The sequence below is a fragment of the Schistocerca serialis genome, chromosome 2 (assembly GCF_023864345.2).
Source record: "Schistocerca serialis cubense isolate TAMUIC-IGC-003099 chromosome 2, iqSchSeri2.2, whole genome shotgun sequence".
NCBI classification, from domain to species: Eukaryota; Metazoa; Arthropoda; class Insecta; order Orthoptera; family Acrididae; genus Schistocerca; species Schistocerca serialis.
In genome coordinates, this window is record NC_064639.1 from 1,020,773,167 (window position 1) to 1,020,788,096 (window position 14,930).

The window sequence follows — 14,930 nt, forward strand, 5'->3', positions numbered from 1 at the left end:
GAATAGTAAGTGGTTTGTAGGATACCACTAAACGGTAACAATACCTGGCTTTCCAGTGGTCTCACTGCGAAACCACACACAATAGTGTGTTTTTTTTCTGAAAATGCTTATGTTAATTTTACATGTAATTGACTTTACCTTTGTTAAGAAAATAAGAACCTAAGAGCCATACCTCTGGCATCAAGGAGATAGGCAACTGTATCAGCGAGAATACCATCAGCTAGGAGAACGAGTAGGGGAAGAATGGAAGGCGTGTGGCGTAAAAACACGGGGAGCACAGAAGGGTGCCACATGCAGCTCCTGTAGTAGGGCAACGTCAGCGTCCGCAGGAGTATAGCCAGCTTGCAGCGTATGCAAGTGGTATTGACAATGACGGTGGCTATGAAAGCTACTGTCACCAGGAAGACGGGCGATTCAAACACGAACGAAGCACAGCGTGGGCCCCGTTGGTTCCCAGTGGAAGGGCACATCGCTGTGACAGGAAAGCCCCACCAAGGGGTTTCCATTGCTCTTTACACCTACAGAACCTTTATCCTCAGCATAGACGTCGTCTGCCAAGGAAACAGACGTCTCGCTGGGCGCCATCAGTCTTCTGACTGGTTTGATGCGGCGCGCTACGAATTTCTCTCCTGTGTTAACCTCTTCGTCACAAAGCATTTGCCACCTACGTCCTTGATTATCTGCTGCCTGTATTCCAACCGGTCTTCCTCTACAGTTTTTGCACTCTACAGCTAGTCTAGTACCATGGAAGTCATTCCCTGATGTTTTAACAGATGTCATCCTGTCCCTTCTCCTTGTCAGTGTTTTCTACATATTCCTCTCTTCTCCGATTCTGCGCACAACCTCCTCAATCCTTAGTTTCTCAGTCAACTTAATTTTCAACATTCGTCTGTAGTACCACATCTCAAGTGCTTCGATTCCTTTCTGTTCCGGTTTTCCCACCGTCCATGTTTCGCTACCATACAGTGCTAATCCCCAAACGTATTTTCTCAGAAATTTCTTCCTCAGTCCTATGTTTGATACTAGTAGACTTCTCTTGGCCAGGAATGCCTGTTTTGCTTGTGATGATTTGCTTTCTATGTCCTCCCTGCTCCGTCCGTCACTGGTTATTTTGCCGCCTAGCTAGCAGAGTTTCTTAACTACATCTACTTCGTCACCATCAATCCTGATGTAAAGACTCTCACTGTTTCCATTTCGGCTACTTCTCATTATTTTCGTCTTTCATCGATTTCTCAATCCATATTCTGTGCTCATTACACTGTTCATTTCATTCAAAAAATCTTGCAATACTTCTTCTCTTTCACCGAGGATAGCAATGTCATCAGCAAATCTTATCATAGATATCCTTTCACCTTGAATTTTAATGCCAGTCTTGAAGCTTTCTCCTTTTTCCATAATTACTTCTTCGATACATAGTATGAACAGTAGGGGCGGAGGACAGCATCCCGTCTTACACCATTGTTAATACTAGCACTTCTTTCTGGGTCTTCCACTCTTATTTAAACTATTCGCTTTTGAACATGTTGTTTATAAGCCTTCTCTCACTATAATGTATCGCCGTTGTCCTCAGAATTCCGTCAGGTGACTTACGGACTATGGATGTAGATGTAGATGTAGATTCTGCTTTCTCGAATGCTTTTTCCAGGTCGACAAATACTGTGAAAGTGCGTTGATATTTCTTTAGTCTCGCTTCCATTATCAACCACAATATCAGAATTTGCTCTCTGGTGCCTTTACCTTTCGTAAATCCAATTTGATCGTCATCTCACACATGCACAAATCATCTTTTCCTTCCTTCTGTATATTATTCTAGTCAGAAACTTGGATCCATGAACTGTTAAGCTGATTGTGCTTTAATTCTCGCACTTGTCAGCTCTTGCAGTCATCGGACCTGCGTGGGTGATATTATTCCGAAAGCCAGACGGTATATTGCCAGACTCATACATTATACACACAAATGTGAATAGTCGTTTTGTTGCCACTGCCCCTAATGAATTTAGATACTCTGGTCGACTGTTATCGATCCCTTCTGCCTTATTTGATCTGAGTTTCTACAAAGCTCTGTTAAATTCTGATTGTAAAACTGGATCCCCTGTCTCTTCTTAAATCGACTCCAGTTTCTTCTTCTATCACATCAGACGACTCTTCCCTTTCATAGAGGTTTTCAATGTGTTCTTTCCATCTATCCGCTCTCTCTCCTCTGCATTTAACAATGGAATTTTGGTTACAATCTACATGATTTTAATTTCACCAAAGGTTAATTTGACTTTCCTGTGTGCTGAGTCAGTCCTTCCGACTATCATATTTTTTTTCGATTTCTTCACTTTTTCATGCAGCCATTTCGTCTTGGCTTATCTGCGCTTCCTATTGATTTCATTGCTCAGCGACTTTATTTATGTATTCCTGAGTCTCCTGGAACATTTTTGTATTTTCTTCTTTCATCGATCAGCTAAAGTATTTCTTCTGTTGCCCATGGTTTCTTTCCAATTACCTTCTTTGTACCTATGTTTCCAAATTTTGTGATTGCCCTTTTCAGGACATCCACTACTCTTCAACTGTACTGCCTACTGAGCTATTCCTTACTGCTGTATCTATAGTCTTAGAGAATTTCAAGCGTATCTCGTCATCCCTTAGTGCTTCCGTGTCCCACTTCTTTGCGTATTGATTCTTCCTGACCAATGTCTTAAACTTCAGCCTACTCTCCATCACTACTATATGGTAATCTGAGTCTATATTAGCTCCTGGGTACGCCTTACAAACCAGTACCTGATTTCAGAATCTCTGTATGACCATGATTTAATCTAACTGAAATCGTCCCGTGTCACCGGGCCTTTTCCAAGTATAGCTCCTCCTCTTGTGATTTCTGAACAGAGTAATTGCTATTACTAGCTGAAACTTGTTACAGAACTCTATTAGTTTTTCTCCTCTCCTATTCCTTTTCCCAAGCCCATATTTTGCTCCTTCCCCTACAACATAACTCCAGACCCCCATGACTATTACATTTTCATGTCCATTTACATACTGTATTAGTCTTTCAATATCCTCATACACTTTCTCTATCTCTTCATCTTCAGCTTGCGATGTCGGCATATATACACGAATTATCGTTGTCGGTGTTGGTTTGCTGTCAATTCTGATAAGGATAACCCAATCACAGAACTGTTCACAGTAACAGACTCCCTCTCACCTACCTTCCTAGTCATAACGGATCCTACTCCCGTTATACTATTTTCTGCTGCTGTTGATATTACTTCATACTCATCTGACCAGATAGCGTCATCTTTCCACCACTTCACTGACCCCTACTATATCGAGATTGAGCCTTTGCTTTTCCATTTTCAGATTTTTCTAAGTTCCCTACCACATTCAAGCTTCTGACATTCCATGTCCCCACTCGTAGAACTTATCCTTTCTTTGATTATTCACTCTTCTTCTCATTGCCACCTCCCCCTTGGCAGTCCCCTCCCGGAGATCTGAATGGGGACTATTCCGGACTCCTTTGCCAATCGAGATATCATCATGACACTTTTTCAATGACAGGCCATATGTCCTGACATGTGGATGCACACTATGTGTCTGTGAGTTCGAAAACCCTCCACGTTCGGAGGCCAAAACCAGCGTTATCAGCCACGACGGCCCTTATATGGCCGTCACAGTATCGGACCTTCAGATCGTTAACATGGCGCCGAACAATGTCTGCGCCCAGCTCTTCATTCCCCAGACTTATATGCACATTGGTACTAAAGACTGAAAAATGAATTCCGAGAACATCTTGTCTCGGGAGACGAATTTCGTCCCGTGTGAACCGTTCCACTTCATACGATTTCTGTGGTTCACGATCCAAAGGAACCCATGGGATACGAAAACGTCATGATGATCGGTGAATTAGAAAACGGAGACAAACCGTTATGCGGAAATAAAGAAATACGCTCTCTTTGGCAAGCGTTGCAACAGGAGATACGCGAAGAAGGCGTTCTCGCCTCACCACTGCCGAAAGCAGCATCGCTTCGGCTACACGAGCAAGCTTTTCGGCCAGTCAAAATACTATATTTCTCGCACATTACCTCCGTGGCGCTCATCTGCATACCATCCTCATTTCTCGCAGCATTTAGCGTAATTCCTACAAGAGGTCGGTCCTAGGGTGCATTCACCCTTACGCTATGTCATGAAATGCCGTTAAGACGTACAGATGTTACTACTTTATGTATGCTATCCCTTCGTTCATATCTGAGAGAACAGACACCACGCACACAATAGAAATAGTACGTAATACGTCAACCTCACAAACACATATATGTTCGATATTATTTAGGCGGCCTGGGTGGCCGAGTGATTCTAGGCGCTACAGTCTGGAACCACGTGACCGCTACGGTCGCAGGTTCGAATCCTGCCTCGGGCATGGATGTGTGTGATGTCCTTAGGTTAATTAGGTTTAAGTAGTTCTAAGTTGTAGGGGACTGATGCACTCAGAAGTTAAGTCCCATAGTGCTCAGGGGCATTTTTTTCAATATTATTTAAAAGATATCCTTGTTGTTGACATATATACAGGGTGAGTCACCTAACGTTACCGCTGGATATATTTCGTAAACCACATCAAATACTGACGAATCGATTCCACAGACCGAACGTGAGGAGAGGGGCTAGTGTACTTGGTTAATACAAACCATAAAAAATACACGGAAGTATGTTTTTAAACACAAACCTACGTTTTTTTAAATGGAACCCCGTTAGTTTTGTTAGCACATCTGAGCATATAAACAAATACGTAATCAGTGCCGTTTGTTGCATTGTAAAATGTTAATTACATCCGGAGATATTGTAGCCTAAAGTTGACGCTTGAGTACCACTCCTCCGCTGTTCGATCGTGTATATCGGAGAGCACCGAATTACGTAGACATCCAAAGGGAACGGTGATGGACCTTAGGTACAGAAGAGACTAGAACAGCACACTACGTCCACATGGTAACACCTTTTTATTGGTCTTTTTCACTGATGCACATGTACATTACCATGAGGGGTGAGGTAAACGTACACACGTGGTTTCCGTTTTCAATTACGAAGTGGAATAGAGTGTGTCCCACTGGAAACACGTCGAGGGATGTGATATCAGCATGATGGTGCACCTGCACATTCCGCAATTAACACTAGGCTGACCCTTGACAGGATGTTCGACGGGCGTTTCATAGGACGTGGAGGACGCATAAATTGGCCAGCCCGTTCTCCTGATCTTACACCTCTGGACTTCTTTCTGTGGGGTACGTTAAAGGAAAATGTGTACCGTGATGTGCCTACAACCCCAGAGGATATGAAACAACGTATTGTGGCAGCCTGCGGCGACATTACACCAGATGTACTGCGACGTGTACAACATTCATTACGCCAGAGATTGCAATTGTGTGCAGCAAATGATGGCCACCACATTGAACATCTATTGGCCTGACATGTCGGGACACACTCTATTCCACTCCGTAAATGAAAACGGAAACCACATGTGTACGTGTACCTCACCCCTCATGGTAATGTACATGTGCGTCAGTGAAAAAGACCTAAAAAAAGTGTTAGCATGTGGACGTAATGTGCTGTTCCAGTCTCTTCTGTACCTAAGGTCCTTCACCGTTTCCTTTGGATCCCTACGTAATTCGGTGCTCTCCGATACACACGATTGAACAGCGGAGGAGTGGTACTCAAGCGTCAACTTTAGGTTACAATATCTCCGGATGTAATTAACATTTCACAACGCAACAAACGGCACTGATTACGTATTTGTTTATATGTTCAGATGTGCTAACGAAACTAACGGGGTTCCATTTAAAAAAACGCAGGTTTTTGTTAAAAAACATACTTCCGTGCATTTTTTTTTGTTTGTATTAACCAATTACACTAGCCCCTCTCCTCACGTTCGGTCTGTGGAATCGATTCGTCAGTATCTGATGTGGTTTACGAAATATATCCAGCGGTAACGTTAGGTGACTCACCCTGTACATGTACACATATACGTATCATTCATTTACACTGCATTTGTGAACCACAATCATTTTCAAAGCAAGGGTTTCCCTGGGAACTGCTACAAATCAGAAAGCTCTCACTTTGACACAATGAACAAAGCAGCACTTCACAAACCTCTTACTTCACTGCACAGTAATTCGCGTTCGGGCATTAGGCACCTTCAGTGGTGGAGCGACAATAGTGTGTCTTCGTCCATAAATGCTGTTACGTTCATAGGTTTTCTTTTTTTTTCTTTATTGCACTTCGGTTCCCCCTCCCACGAGGGGGCCGGTTGGCAGCAGCGGAATAGGCAGCTCTACAGCTAACAGAAAAGTTGATAAACGTAATGAGAATATAAACAAACAATAAAAACCGATGATAAAACGGTGACATTGTAAAAAAAACTGTAAATTGGCGGAAAGTTGTGGAATTTAAAACATAAAAACACGTCGTTAACGATGCGGCTGAATACACCCAGTAAGCAGACAGGCACAACTAAAAAAACACGGCGACAGTCTGGTTTCTGTTCGCACGAGATAAAAAACACAATTAGTGACAGTATGGTGGCTGTTGGTAACACTGACAGGGGACGCATAACACTGAACAGTCACTTTAAACAGCACTATAGAGGCGAGACAGCGGCAGATGGGGCCGGGGGGGGGGGGGGGGGGGACGGGGGACGGGGGACCCGGACCGATGAGGGGCAAAAAAGGGGGGGAGGATGCGATGGAGGGAGAGGACATAGAAGAAAGGGGGGGGGGGGAAGGACGGAAGCAGAAAGGGTTGGGGAAAGCAAAGCAAAGGGACGCGGGGGAGACAAGCGGTCTTAATTTCGTACCACCAGAACTCTGGCCCACAGTTTCGTGTAGGACCATTAGCAGGGGCTGGCATCTTGAAATCGCGGTTTCTTTCTCCTTAAAATATGACGTCAAGTTGGAGATGTTTCCTCGTTGGACAGCACACAGCAGACACCCGCGTTTACCTGACGGCAGCCGCTCCATGGGGAAGGCCAGGTTCCGCGTTGTGGTCCTGGCGTGCAGATCGCCCTCCTTCATCACCCGGAAACGCCGGCAGAGGTCTCTGAAGATGTCTTCGGTTCGCTCTCGCAAAGAATTGAGCCACGCAATATGCGTCTCTGCCCACTCCAGGCCGCTGTGGTGCAGGTCAGATACGGTGTCAATAGGAGGGTCATACCTGCAACAGTGTTACACAGCACAAATGAAGTTGAACAACTGATACCACCACCGTTAGTATAAAAAGTAACAGTTTTTGGAAATACTGATATCTGAATTTTGTGTGCGCCGAATCTGATACCATTGATGCATTTACAGTGCTCAACAGCATAGTCTTCAACACCCTTACTGGATACCAAGACACACAAATCTTAGTTTAAAGGATGACTGTTCTCACGAACGGAAATGATATGACGCTTCATTAGGAGCGTTTATTAGCAGTTTTCCTCAGAACGCTGTGCTATATTGGCACACATATGTGGTCTGTCACTGACAAAATCAATAGGCCAGTAACATTGTCAAGTATTACAACCAGAAATCGTTTGGAAAAATTCGAGAGAATTCCGTAATAAAAAAGAAATCTGTTCCCTAATTCTAGGACGGGGTATGTGCTCCCTCTTCCTCCACCCCCCAACCCTCCGTCCCCCACCACGCTGCTGCCGATGCCTCTGAATAGAAGACATGGATCGAAACAATACAAGAGGTGTAGACGACAGTCCCTCAGAAAAATAGAAATCCCTCAGAAAAATAGATGCGTGAAACATTCATATCATTGATCCCACGGTGTGATGTTAATAAGTGTTTTCATTATTGGAGAAAACTGTGTTGATCTTGTCTTGAATCCTACACAAACAAAGGAGAATAAGCTGAGTCAAAGAGCTAAAGCTGCCTATTACATGAGGATTGCTGACCACTTAGTAAAAACAGAGTGAGCCATCCACTGAGAGCTCATTGACAACATCTCCCTAACACATTGTGGTTGTTGCTGTCTTCAGCCTGTAATTGTACTTGAATTACGTAACCATTACGGCACCTCAACTCAACCTCTCGATACCAGCAATATTCTATTGCGTTTCTGTAGAGTAGTTAACACATTTCTGAGACAACATTCAGATCTGATTTCATTAATTTAGAGGTACTTTGATACATCGATATGTTTATGTTGCAATGATATTATTCTGATGTGTAATATTTCTTATGTCACTATGATCTTTGACGTACTTGTAACTCTGATTTTTGGGCCCGTAAGCGGTTAGTAGTTAGAGAGTTGGACCATGAGAAAGTCAAGTCTTCGACGTCATGTCGGAAAGACGCATATTGTAGCCAGTTTATAAAATGTGAAGTTTAACAGCGAGGAAGATGTTTTCAAGTATGTTTCGTATTGTGAAGTGATGTTTTGTGTGTTACGTGATATTGCAACAAAAGTAATAAAATGGAGCGCTGATTATTTTTTTACATCACCATTGTGCTAACTTTGAAAGGTTTAATCTTCAAGAATGGTTTGTGAAGCGCATCTACAAAACTTTTGAATATAGCAGAATAAAACCTAGGCCTCTTTGCATCCGAGCTTGGAAACATCACCACCTAGATTTTCGACGATTGAGCCATGATTTTACAACGGAACCAGCGTGGGAAACACGAAAAGATGAGTGCCTTCTTTATTCATTATTACGTGAAATGACTTTATTAACTGCGCTCTAATGACACCTGCCACTTAATAACTTTGTTGTTGCCCGAAAATGCAGTATTTAGCAGCGTGAGCAACACCATAATCATTCCAGAATGAGATTTTCACTCTGCAGCGGAGTGTGCGCTGATATGAAACTTCCTGGCAGATTAAAACTGTGTGCCCGACCGGGCACACAGTTTTAATCTGCCAGGAATTTTCACCATAATCATTGTTAAAATTTTGACCTTTGTTGTGGTAGGGTTGTTAGAAGCCCCAAGAACGGTTTGCTGTGGTGCTCCACACTAATCTATTACGTGCAAAACTCCTGCAACGAACGTCCATTTGAATATGCTTAGATCTCAACAACATTTACCCCCCCCCCCCCCAGCCCTAACGTCCATAGTCCAATTGACGACTCATTGATGCCACAGGAAGTTATACCAAAGAATCCCTTCTTTTCGTCAGGTTGTGTCACAAATACCTTTATTTCCCAATTCCGTCTATTACCACTCTTTAATTATTTAATGTGTCTATCTGATGTACGGAGTTCTTTTGACGCACCAGGTATCAAAAGTTTATATTTTTTTCGTCTCTCAACTGTTTATTGTGAACTTTCACTTCCGTTCAAGGCGACACGGCAGGTAATTGCTATTATAAAAGACTTCCTAACACTAACATTTACGTATTCGTGTGAATAAAATTCTTTTCCTGAAATGCCAGTCTTCATTTTATACCCTCTCTATTCTTAAGATATTTTGCTACACGAATACCAAAACTCATCTAATACATTCAGTGTCTCACTTTTTAATCTCGCTTGCTTAACGTTGCCTCATTTAATTTGATTAAATTCGATTATACTTGTTTTACTTTTGTTGATTTTCGTCTTGTAACTTGGTATAAAAAAGGTATCCGCCCCATTCAAATGATATTCCATTTCATTTAGCGCCCCTGACGGAATTACAATGACAACTCTTGAAGTTTTTATATGTCCCTCCTTCCGGTTGGAGGTTAGAGGGACATCGGCCGTTCACTTATGCAATAAAATGGAACAATTATAGCCGTCCTTACAATGTTTTTTATTATATGGCTATCAGTTTCGGTGCTTCAATAGACCATCATCAGGTCTTACCAGAAGCTGAGTGGGTTAAGTGCAATCGTATACACGTTTCCATCAGTGGCCAACATCTATGATCTGGTTTTGGTGGACCACGTCTAACAACGATGTTGTGTGTCAAACCATCTACTGCCCAAAATTTTTATTTCTTCTCCACGAAATTTTATTCCGTTTCCAGATTTTCCCTTGGATTCCTTCACAGGCTATACAGTGTACAGACTGATTTATATCGTCCATACCTTACAATCCTGTCCCACTGCCTCCACTGCCTCATCAACTACTACTTCCCTTCGCGTCATTTGATTTTTATAACCTCTGTGTGTTTGCTGTACAAATTGTTGATAACTTTCCGATCCCCGTGTTTTACCCCTGCCACCTTCAGAATTTCAAAAAGTGTATTCGAGGCAACATTATGCAAATTTTCTGAGCATATAAATGTTATAAATGTAAGTAAGCCATTCTTCAGCACATCTTCTAAGATAAGCTAGTTAGTTAGTTACATATTCCATGTAACATTTGAACGATTCATTTATGGAAATGAGTCACTTTACACGATATGTATACATTATCAGTGTTAACATTAACGAACACATTAATCTGTTCTACGTCTACATCCACATCTACGTGATTACTCTGCTATTCACAAATAGTTACATATTCCATGTAACATTTGAACGATTCATTTATGGAAATGAGTCACTTTACACGATATGTATACATTATCAGTGTTAACATTAACGAACACATTAATCTGTTCTACGTCTACATCCACATCTACGTGATTACTCTGCTATTCACAATAAAATGCCTGGCAGAGTGTTCAATGAACCACCTTCAACCTGTCTCTCTACCGTTCTACTTTCGAACGGCGCGCAGGAAAAAGAGAACACTTAAATTTTTCTGTGCGAGCCCTGATTTCTCTTATTTTATCGTGATGATCATTTCTCCCTATGTAGGTTGGAGCCAATAGAATGTTTTCGCAACCGGAGGAGATAACTAGTGATTGGAATGTTATGAGAAGATGCCGTCGCAACTAAAAACGCCTTTGTTTTAATGATTGCCACTCCAATTCACATATCGTGTCTGTGGCACTATCTCCCCTGTTTCGCGATAATACAAAACGACCTGCCCTTTTTTGAACTTTTTTCGGTGTCATCCGTCAGTCCCATGTGATGCGGATCCCACACCGCACAGAAATACCCCAGAATATGCCAACAAGCGTGGTGTAAGCGGTCTCTTTAGTACACCTGTTGCACCTTCTAAGCGTTCTGCCAATGAATCGAACACTTTGGTTTGCTCTTCCCACAACATGATCTATGTGATCGTTCCAATTTAGGGTATTTTTAATTGTTATCCCTAAGTATTTAATTGAATTTACAGCCCTCAGATTTGCGTGACTTATCGCGTTATCGAAATTTTGCTGATTTCTTTTAATACTCTTGTGAATAACTTCACTCTTTTCTTTATTCAGAGTCAATTGCCACTTTTCGCACCATACTTATATCTTATATAAATCATTTTGCAATTCGTTCTGGTCATCTGATGACTTTACAAGACGGTAAATGACAGCTTCATCTGCAAACAATCTAATACGGCTACTCAGATTGTCTCCTATGTCGTTAATATATATCAGGAACAATAGAGGGCCTATAACACTTCCTTGCAGAACGCCGGATATTATTTCTGTTAGGACCACTCACGCAACTACACTTTAAGAACTAGCACAAAAAGAAAAAGAAAACTGTGACAGTTTTAATCTAATGTTTTTGGGCAGAAGATCGAAGATTTTGTTGCCTTCATACTGAAATCCTTTGTGAGCCACTGACGGTTTTAATAATGGATAATAGAAGTTATTATTATCTCTTCTGTTGCTGCGCTGATCTGCAGTCAAGACTGAAAAGAACCTTTACAGGACTGTCTTGAATTAAATTCTTTAATCTTTTTTCTGGCGCTTCCAAGTTCAGCCCTCCAAAACTGCAGAAATGATCGATCTAAACTAGGGTGCGATGATTCCGACACCTATTCCCAACACGCAAACATGGCAGCAGTAAACGTGCCAGTCTTCCGTCCACAATTTCCATACAGACTCTCTGCGACTTAAGGCACAATGCCAAGAGTACTTCACCATTTGTCTGTAGACAAATAAGTCTCTCGATGGCTTGCTGATTCTCCATTCAAGTTTCCACGACACAGGTTGTAATTTTTACGCCGTAGATCACTTACGACAACTTCCAGCGCCTGCAACCAAGGACAAGTGTGAAGTCAGAAACCATTCCGTGGCTGGGAGAGATGTGGACTTTGCGGTTTTCTTTAGATACGCAAGGACAGGCTGGCGAATGTCCTCCCCCCACTTAAGATTGGACGCCTTGCGAAGAACCTGTCGGACAAAGTGAAATGTGCAGGTAACCGTGGACGTCTACGGGAACTAATGTAGAGCATAGACAGAAATGTGGCAGGAATTCGAACCTAGAGAAAAACTTCTGGCTGACAACAGCCATTTCCGCCTGCCTTAAAAAGTGAAACACTTGTCGGTAACTGAAAGACCCATGCAGGCACTGGCAAACACTGTACACACAAAGAGCCAAGAATTCACCCAGGAGCGCATGTGAAACTAAAGAAAGAGGTCAGCCTGCTTAAAAAATGTTTTCTGGACAATAAGATGGATGCTTATAAATTATGTAGGCCAACAGATTCTTAGACAAAGCACATACAAGAGACCGTCGAAGCCACACACAGAGACAGCCCTTACAAAGAATCGTTGTGTGGGTGCTTTCACAGCAACAAAGGAATGCTGAAAAACATCTGTACTATGTGTGACCAGAGCTGGGAACAGCCTTGACATTGAAAACGTAAAAAATACGCCGTTTCTCCAGTCATAAAATATACCACGCAAAATAGAACATTTTCCCCCTATACTGTGGGGCGTGGTCAACAAACGGCGAGTACTCATTGAGTGGCAATGCAAATGTAATCAGCGAAGACAACTCTGTTAGCTAAGCAGAATGGGGAGATTGGAAGAAGGGGTCAGTGAGAAATGGTAGAAGCAACTGGCCGCAGAGACCCTTCCATCCTTCGCCTAATTATACTTTGGATCTCACCCTTACTCCCATCCAACGTTCATCATCACTTTTTGATTCTTATCCTGATTTATATTAAATGGACGAATCCTTACGGTCCATTGTTTGAGACTGAAGCACCCGACTGACGATTGCAATTCTTTGCCTGAAATCCGCCTCCCGGAACCATGATATCACTTATTCTGCTACGGCAACACAAGACGGGATCGCAGAGACCACGCCTGGGACTTGCTGTAAATTCACGGGGCACCGAATAGGGCGGCCGACTCGCCACCGCACAACTACGAGGCGACGAGCCGTACCAATCCATCGTCTGCAGCATATACCAACACAAGGCAGGTCCCTGAGCGGTCGGCCGGCGCTCAGGGACCAAAACATATTTTGCCAGAGAAAAGGGATAATGGCCTGCGTGTTCACCTTAAAGTAAAACCGGCTATATTGTTGGAAAGAGCCGCAGAATAAGCATTTTTTGACGGACCTAGTGCGAAGTTTCAGAGTTCTCACAGCTCGACAGTAAATGCCTGATGTAGATGCTATATATTTCTAGTGTGGTCGGCTTAAACGGAGCGCCATTCTGCCGTTTGTGAGAGTAACGCTTATTGACGAACTATTTCTGACGAAATGAACCGTTGGAGTGAGGGAAGAAAAGCAGATGATACACCCTTTCGCTTTTTGAGTGGAGAGGGGTGGTTTCGTTGATGTTCATGAAACGGGAACACATAGCACGAGCGATTGCGCTCGTGCGTGTACGTAGAGAGCGAGGAGCAAAGTCTCTCTCAGTACTGCGCTGAGGGAGCACCTCTGTCGCTAGCGAATCGGAGTGATACTCTATACCGAGTCACTCGCGATTAAGCGTTTGTTCACTGTGTTGACCGCGACACTTAAAGTGCGGTGTGAACACAGACAGAGTATTAGTTAGCGCCTGAGAACGAACATTGAGTGGCATCGCGGTGGACTGGTTATCCGTCTGGTGTATCACGCCAATAGTTAGACTTGGGGCTGGTAGGAGTCCTTGACTTAATCAAAACCTAGTGAGAGTTCGACTGGCGAAGGTCAAACCAGATAGAAAGAGATAGTTTTGTCATTTTTCAGCTGCGAACGACGTAGGCAGCAGTCATCGCAGCTCACGGTATTGTCCACCACAGTGTAGGCGAGCCCTATTTTTCCTCCATTAGAAATAACATAGTTCTTTCACGTCACTCCATTACATTTCTCACGTGACAGCCTCGACCGTACTTAGAAAATTTCAGGCGGATAATTATTCAAGTTGAGTAGGCGCGGCTCTCAGCCATTCTGCCGAGTAAATAACATTATTAAAGAAAAGGGATAAAAGAGCTTTCCCTCACTTCATATATGAATTACGTTAACAGGATTCCTATCCATGACAGGTAACCTCCTATTCCCAAAATAACCCTTAAATTTGTGCATCACTTTATAAATAAATGTTTCACTTGATTTTCTCATATTTTTGCAATAAATAATATTTTCCGTCCGTTTAACGTTTTTCTCACACTAACTAGCAATACTCCAGTACCGAACTATCCCACTAGTTACGTAAGGAAATAGAATATTTTTGTTTGTTTTCCTTACAGCGGACGACTCCAGAAGATATTTATTGCTGAAAGTTTTTCAGGCATTTTTGGTACGTTAGGAGCGTCTGTCTGACTTCTGTAGTAGTGTGCGGCGGAAATTGCTTCTTGCAGGAGCCAAAAGGAACTTGTCAGATCACTTAGTTGCGCAACTCGGCAACATAACACCCGCAAACATACAACGTCATCCTCCAACTTAGGTCCTGTAAGTTGTAAGGAATCCGCCAGAGGAACTCGTGTGAACAAAGGGACCACATCGAAACTCATTAATATGTGAGATAATTCGAGACGTAAAGTCCTCAGTTGTTGCATAAAATCTTCTGAGTATCGATTATGACGTTCACGTTATACTACCAAAGTGCTCAGAAGAGTAGCAAGATGTTATGTTAGGTAATATGTTGGGACTCCTATATTGCTCACAATGCGGCGAAACGGATCAGCTTCCATATGGATCTTAGGCAGCTATAAAGACGTGGTGGTATT

General features: G+C 42.7%; 1 protein-coding gene across 1 annotated transcript in view; it reads right to left on the reverse strand.

The window, feature by feature from the left end:
* LOC126456602 (glutamate receptor ionotropic, kainate glr-3-like) overlaps window positions 1-14,930 on the reverse strand; it is a 199,120-nt gene that overhangs the window by 80,021 nt on the left and 104,169 nt on the right. Inside the window, exon 5 of the mRNA XM_050092347.1 lies at window positions 6,968-7,179. Within this exon, the coding sequence (XP_049948304.1) occupies window positions 6,968-7,179 (212 nt within the window). The remainder of the gene's footprint in view (window positions 1-6,967; window positions 7,180-14,930) is intronic.